Source organism: Pteropus vampyrus, unplaced genomic scaffold (assembly GCF_000151845.1).
Source record: "Pteropus vampyrus isolate Shadow unplaced genomic scaffold, Pvam_2.0 Scaffold343, whole genome shotgun sequence".
NCBI lineage: Eukaryota > Metazoa > Chordata > Mammalia > Chiroptera > Pteropodidae > Pteropus > Pteropus vampyrus.
Window position 1 is genome coordinate 562,009 of NW_011889124.1, and position 6,963 is coordinate 568,971.

General features: G+C 64.1%; 1 protein-coding gene across 8 annotated transcripts in view; it reads right to left on the reverse strand.

The window, feature by feature from the left end:
* The window catches only part of MAFK (MAF bZIP transcription factor K), a 9,303-nt gene extending 3,024 nt beyond the window's left edge, over positions 1-6,279 (reverse strand). Inside the window, exon 1 of one of the 8 annotated variants that reach the window (XM_023522386.1) lies at positions 5,308-6,279. Coding sequence is in view for 1 of the 8 variants with exons in the window: in XM_011378522.2 (XP_011376824.1) it covers positions 1,566-1,638 (73 nt within the window). In the remaining 7 variants the exon portion in view is untranslated. The other 7 variants (XM_023522387.1, XM_011378524.2, XM_023522388.1 and 4 more) reach the window with 7 other exon arrangements.
* Positions 6,280-6,963: the final 684 nt, after the last annotated feature.

Below are 6,963 nucleotides of genomic sequence, written 5' to 3' on the forward strand. Positions count from 1 at the left end.
GAGACTCCAAAGGCTCAGTTCCTCTTCCCTGCGACCTGCTCCCAGCGCCCAAAAGCAGGCGGGCCCCGGCCCATCCTGACGGGCTGCCCCAGGGCGAGCACTGTGGCCGGGCCTGGGCCTCTGCCAAGGGGTCCCAGGCGGACACCCAGCCATGGCCCCATTCCAGAATCAGCCCATGGAGCAGCTGGCCCACCTCATCCGAGTGCCCCCTCCCAGCCTCTACCTAAAGTACCCGCGCTGGGGGATACACCCCAGGGGAGCAGGTGTTGCTCCCTGTTGACACGCTCCCCAAGCTCAGACGTCTGCACCTGTGAGGCAGAAGGCCACGTTTGAGGGCCAGAGTGCACACGGCACCGGCCCTCCAAAACAGCCTGGCGCCTGCCCTGGTGAGAGCCCCCATCGCCCCGATCAGCCTGCCTCTCCCAGGGGAAGGGCCCTTTGGGGAGCCCCTGACCTTGCCAGGCTCACCCCAACGAGGGGCGGGTGAAGCCCCGCGCTGCCGGGCCCCACCCTCCCGGTAGGCCTACCTCCGCCAAGGGCACTGCAGCTGTGACATCACCGCCTCCACCTGCGCTGCCCCAAGGCCATGACCTGAGGCCCAAAGGGTGAGCAGGAGGTCCCTACGCCAGCCTGGGGCCTGGACAGGGCGGTGGGGAGCCGCCACCTCGCGAGCTCAGCGACTGTCTGGCGGGAGCTGTCCCCGCCGCCCGTCCTTCTCGTGTTCGCGTCTGCATTGTGTCACACATTCTAATCATTCATGAAAAAGCCAGCCAAAGCATCCCAAGCATGATTCCCCTCTGATAGTTACCATGGCGACCTTGGGAAGTAGCCAACCTCTGATGGTCGTCATGGAAACAGAGAAGCCCACAGCAACAATGGCTTTGGGCCCATGGTGCAGACGTCGCAGGTTGTGGGACAGTAAACAAACCCCTGGTGCCCAGCAGCTGGGGGATGGGAGGGGAATGGGCTCCAGACTCGCGGGCACGCTGTGTCCCCAGCCTACGGGGTCGGGGCCCACCCCGACGTTCCAAACACCAGGCAAGGTGAAGGGAGCAGAGAGAGCACCAGAAACACGCACCTGGGGAGGGGCCTCGCGCCCCAGGCACTGAGCTCCCTGAAGCCTCCGTCCCCCGGAGGGTGAGACTCAGCTGGGTGGGTGGTCTCCACCTCGCCAGCCCCCGCCCGCAGCCCCAGGACCCTGCTGTAGCACCGCCTGGACCCTATGCCCACTGGTGACGCCTCCATGGGCCCACCCCCATCACCAGAGGCTGCGGAGTGGACAGAGGGTCTCAGCACCCAAGCCTGAGAACCCGTCACCCCCCGCACCGTGCCCACTCTCCTGGGTGCTGAGGGTGGATGGTGGAGAGCAGTATGCCACAGGGCCAGGCCGGGGCCAGCGCCGGGGGACTCTGGACTCCTCTGCACCCCTCAGGAGGCTACGAATGTGCGACCGAGATGGACAGGCAGCATGTCTGGGGCAATCCTACCGCGGGGTGAGGGCTGATTCCCCAAGTGGCTTGACCCCAGCATCTGGGGGGCACCCAACGAGTGCCCCAGGGACCTACCCCGCTCCAGGGCTGGGGTCAAGGCACGCTGGAGAAGCCACCAGGAAAAGCCAGCGGAGGCCACAGGAGCCATGAGAAAGTTTTCCACGTCAGGGAGGAGGGGCTGCGGGTGCCATTCCAGCAAGCCGGGCAGCAGCGTCAGTGCACGAGGCCTGGCCGCCAGGCATAGCTGTGCGGTGAGTCACCAGCTGTTTACAGAGCAAGGACTCACATTCCCACAGACCGAGGCCCCGCCCACCTGCAGGGACCGCTCTGCTGGCGAGCGAGGGACAGGAAGGCGCTGGGTGGCGGACAAGGGACCCCACCAGATGGGCACTGCCCCTAGAGCCAGCTCGGCCAGGCCCCCAGCCTCAGGCAGGGGTCAGGGCCAGCACACCTCCTCTGGGGACCTGCGTGACATGCATCTGTGGTGGGATACCGGGTAACCAGGACACGCCCAGGATGGGCCCCAGCTTGCTCGGACCCCCTGCCATGCAGGCCCCAGGAGGGTCCATCCCCACCACACCCACCAGAACAAGGTCCCTGGGCTCAGCCCATCTCACCCATCTCCCTGGGCTTCTGGGGGCTAGGACCCCAGGTGAGGAGCCCGGGCAGACACAGAGAGCAGCCTCCCTCGAGCTGGGGTCCGAGGGAGACGACCCCTCCCTGTACCAGGGCGCCACGATGGGGTCTGACCTGGGGCCTGTCTTCAAGTGTCAACTTTCACTTCAAGGACAGTAACGTGAGGTGACGGCGCTCACCTGGAGGGCACGCTGGGGATGACTAAGTAAACCCTCTTCTGAGCGTCTTAGTCCCCTTCCAAAAGGAGAGGGGACCGGAACCAAGGGGCCCCCGGCTCCTACCCAGCTCCGGACTGCCTCAGCTGGGCCAAGCAGCTGGCGCCCTGACTCGGGGCTGTGCTGTTGGCCCCCAGGGCTCCAGGGAACCAGAGACGAAGGGGAGAAGAGGAGGGCCGGGCGGGAGCAGACAATGCCCAGGCTCTGTGCTCACAGATGACCCCACGGCCTCAGGCCCACCAGAGCTCGGCTTCTGCGCGTTCTGCTGAGCCTCCAATGGCTGGAAGACGCGGCCGTCCTTCCCCGCCCCGCCAGCAGGTGGCGGCCCAGAGGCAGGGCGCAGGTCCCGGCCTGCACCCAGCGTCGGCTTCATGCCCCTTCTGTGAACTCAGCAGGTGGAACGGAGCTGTTACCTCTGCCCGAACGTCGAATGCACGTTGGCAGAATGATGGCCTGCTCTTGGAAAGCGGCTGGGAGAAGCGCTCTGCACCATGAGGCAGAGTCTGTGACACACCGGCTTTAAAACCACCATCCTAAACTGGCACTGGTAACCCCTGAGCTTCGGCGACTTCGGCGGCCCGCAGAGCACACGGGAGTAAGTGCTGAGACTCGGGGTGACAGGGGCTGGCACGTGTGGGCTGAGAGGCCCCGGGTGGCCCGTGCCCCTTCCCCCGCCGCCAGCACCACGACGCCCTCCAGCAGCTGTCCACGAGGGCGCGCCGGCACTGCCCCGCGTCCCCTGACGAACAAACCCCTGGCCACGCAGGTCGGGACCCCAGGACGGCAGGTCTGCTGCTGCTGAGTGGCCCCGCACCCCCCAGCACTCGCCCCCTGCGCCCTGGCGGAGCTGCTGGCCCAGAAAGGTGCGCAGTCAGCACCTGTCACTCCAAATACCTTTTAGGTAACTATTTTTCTAACTGAAGAGGCTGATTTTCAACCCAAAGGCAGAAGCATCGTTCTGATGTGCAGCCAAGTGAGGCTAACAAGAAACATCTCCTCAAAAGAAGAGGGGAGGCAACAGCGGGCCAGGAGCCGACCCCGGCGACAGCATGGCTCGCGATGAACGAAGGAGCTGGCTGCCCTCCCCTCCGACCCGCAAGAACAGGGCAGGGTGCTTTGCCCGGAACGGCCAGGGCATCCTGGAGGCAGGGCAGGGAGCCTAGGGTCCATGGTCCAGGGCTGGCCCTCTAGGAGGCAGGTGAGCTGGAGGCCAGGATCTCAGACCCCTTCCGGGTCACTTTTCACTTTCTGACTCCCAGCAGACACTGACTGCTTGCCCACTGCTTGCCCACTGCTTGGACGCAGCTTGTCCAGGCGGCTCAAGGCCCTGGCTATCCCCGGGTGTGCTCTGGCCCTCACTGGGCTGGATCCAAGTTCAAGGCCACAGGGAAGGCTTTCTCCATCAACAAAGCCAGGTAGCTGATGGGAGCAGACCCCTACCCAACCAGCCCTTGGTCTAGACAACAGCAGAAAAGGCGGTTTTACCGTTCCAAAGGGCCCCAGTTCTCACCTAGATTAAACAATTAGCCGCCAAGGCTAGACGCTGAGCCTCACGCAGACGGGAAGCCGAGCCGGGTGCTCAGCATGGGTGGGCTCCCACACCGTTGCTCCCGTTCTGTGTGAAGGTGCCCGCCTGCTGACGGCGAGCATCCCTGCACCCCATTCCCCGGATGCCGGTCCGGAATGAGCGGGCAGAGGCTGGAGGAAGACCAGCGAGGGAGGGAAGGGGCTCTGTCCCAGGGGAGCGGGCCCTGACCGCAGGCTACAGAGCAGCCGGCTGCATCCTGACCTCTGCTCTGAGGGGGCCAGGGACCTCTTCTGAAGTGACCCAAAGCCAAATGCCCCTCCTAGTTGCTGGCCGCACTATAAGGTGGGGCTGCCACAGTAGGCACTTGTCAAACAAGCACGTGTCACCGACTGAAGGCCGTTCCCAGAGCCGGGGGGCTCTCACCACCCTGCCCACTCCAGACGCCAGGCGCTGATGGGCCGCTCCAGCTCCCCTCGTGTACAGTGCGTCCCACAGTGCCTCCTGGGCACCCCACCAGCCCGGCCTACACCCAGCTTGCAGGCTGGCCCTGGCTGGCTGCCCTCCGGCAAGACATGACTCTGCCGGGCTTGGAGGACGTCTGGTCACCTTGCCTTTGCAGTTCGAGGAAGCTGTGTCATCCTGGCCGCGTCCAGAGGTGACTCAGACGGCTGCCGAGCTGATAACAGGCTGAACGCCACACCCCCCAGCCAGCAGTGCCCTGGCCCCTCGCTCCCACCATCCAGCTTCAGGCGGCCTGCTCCTCTTGCATTTCTGGGGGTCCCCCTCCCTCCAGGGTCCCCTGCAGGGCCCTGTCCTCTCCTCAGCTCACTCCAGGCCACCCAGGGCTTCACTGGCCCAATCCTCATGTCCAGCCAGGTAGGTCCCCCGGAAAACCTGACAGCCTACATGCTCAGCAGACCCCACACCTGCCCTCCTCCCACATCTGCAGCTCAGGTGGTGACCCCACCACGTTATTCACCCAGACGCACCCCAGGGCCCTGCCTCTCCTCCTGCATCCACTAGCTGGCCTTGGCTCACTGGCCTCAGCCCAAGCGTCCCGGCTCCAGCCCAAAAGCACCGGCTCAGCTCAGGCCCCCAGCTTCTCCCATCGGGACTCTGGTCTAGGTCCCCAAATGCAGCCCTCACGGGCAGGCAGAGGGATCCCCACTCCCTGGCCCCATTGCATTCCAGGCCTCCAGCTCTGGCTCCTTAGAGCGCCCCCAAATCTGTGCGGGGCTCCTCCCCGTCTCCCCACCATCCCTGCCTTCCTTTCCCCCAACCTCTGCTTCATCAGAAAGCCCCCTCCTGCCCCCACCCAGGGTGGGCGACATCCTCTCTTGAGCACACATCCTGGGCTGCACCCCACACCGGGTCCCAACCCTTCTGTCCAAGGCCTACCTTCCTGTTTGAATGGACAGCAGGGGTAACCCCTACCTACACGGGCCCCGCCTCCACGCCAGGCAGGAAGAAGGTGTGCAGCATAACAGATGTGTGGGCCCTGAGGGGTCAACGTCTCTCCAACCCCCTTGCCCGGGCGCCCAGACAGGCAGCACAGAGAAGCGGGCAGGCAGCCGCGCCTGACCCCGGACCCCACCGCCACGGGCCGGCGACGAAGCCCGCACTCGGCCCTCTCATCCAAAGCAGGTGTGTGATCTCAGTGTCCACCCCCACCTGCCCTAAGATCCTACAGCTTTAAGATGACACTTTCAACTTCCTGACCCTGTAAGAAAGAGGAAGCATGACGAGTGTGTGACTTATGAAAAGCAAAAGTAAATGCCAGAGCAACGGTCCCCAGCGAACGGAGAGCAGGGGTGAGTCACTGTTTATGCACTGAGGGGCAGCCACACAGGGCGCTCCAGCTGGCGGGGCGCCACTCCCCGTGCGGGCCGGACCAAAATCCAGAAAGTCCAGCCCAGAAACCTTTAGACTCAGGAACAGCCAGGCCACAGGCAGGGCTTCTCCCAGGCAGCTGAAGCTGCACACAACTCCCCGCCACCTATCACGGGGCCCAGAGCACACAAGTGGCACAGACACCACCGCACAGCCAGTGGCAGCCCCGGCTGGGACGCGGCAAGCCCCACACTCAGCAAAAGCCCACTTCCCCGGGCAGCCTCGGTCAACTCCCATTTTAGCAACCGCCTTCAAGCGGGCGACTCTGAACTTGGACACCAGCTGTGTTCACGCACAAAGGCCAACGCGCTCCTGGGAGAGGCCCAGCTCTGTTTCCAGCTAATAAACGCTTTATTTCAGAATAACGAGAGCCTTGCGTTAAGGTATAAGAGCAGACCCCCTCCACCCAGCTCCAACTCGAAGCTTCGTTCTGGGTTACCAGGGGAGGGAAGTGCTTGTAAAGCTGGTCAGTTACCCACAATGCAACAAGTGGCAGGTGTGCCCCGCCCACACGCACAGCCCTCCATCCACTTCCCAGACCCCTCCCACCCGTTTAGACTAGTAGTTTTTTAAAACCTCCGTTCCCCCTGAAGGTGTCAGGCTTGGCGCTAAGGCTCCAGAGGAGGCACACGCGCGCACAGCTGCATTTCGCTGAGGTACCTGCTCCGTGGTCGCTGTAACAGCAAAACCTCATCAGTGCCAGTAAAGGGGGCGGGGAGGCTGGGCAGCCCAGCCACCCGCGGGAACCTGCTGACTCTGTCACCCCGTGTTGGGAGTGCACCTGGCCAGAGAAGGTGGCTGCGTGTTGGTCAACTGCTGAATGAACTGTTAGGCAGGCGATCCATTTCTGCCTGGGCTGCAAGAGCTGTGTGGAGGTGAACAGGCACGGAGTGGCTACCGCCAGGCGAGCGCACACCCCCAGCGGCCCCTGCCACCACCACCACGGGCCACGATGCCGACCGGGGTCGCGCTGGGGAGACTCCTCGCTGCGGGGGTGAGCCTCCTTGGGAGACAGGGCAAGGCGTTTGCTTCTCCTCGGAGTGGAACGCCACCAGCCCCGTCCCGTCCCCTCCCGTCCCCCGCTCCAGGGAAGGTGTGGAAGTAGACTGACACGTTACCTGTGCCCTAAACTCAGCAGAAGCTCAGAAGACCCCGCATTTGGAGTTAGAAAAGACCCCCATTCACAGCCGAGAAAAATGACGCG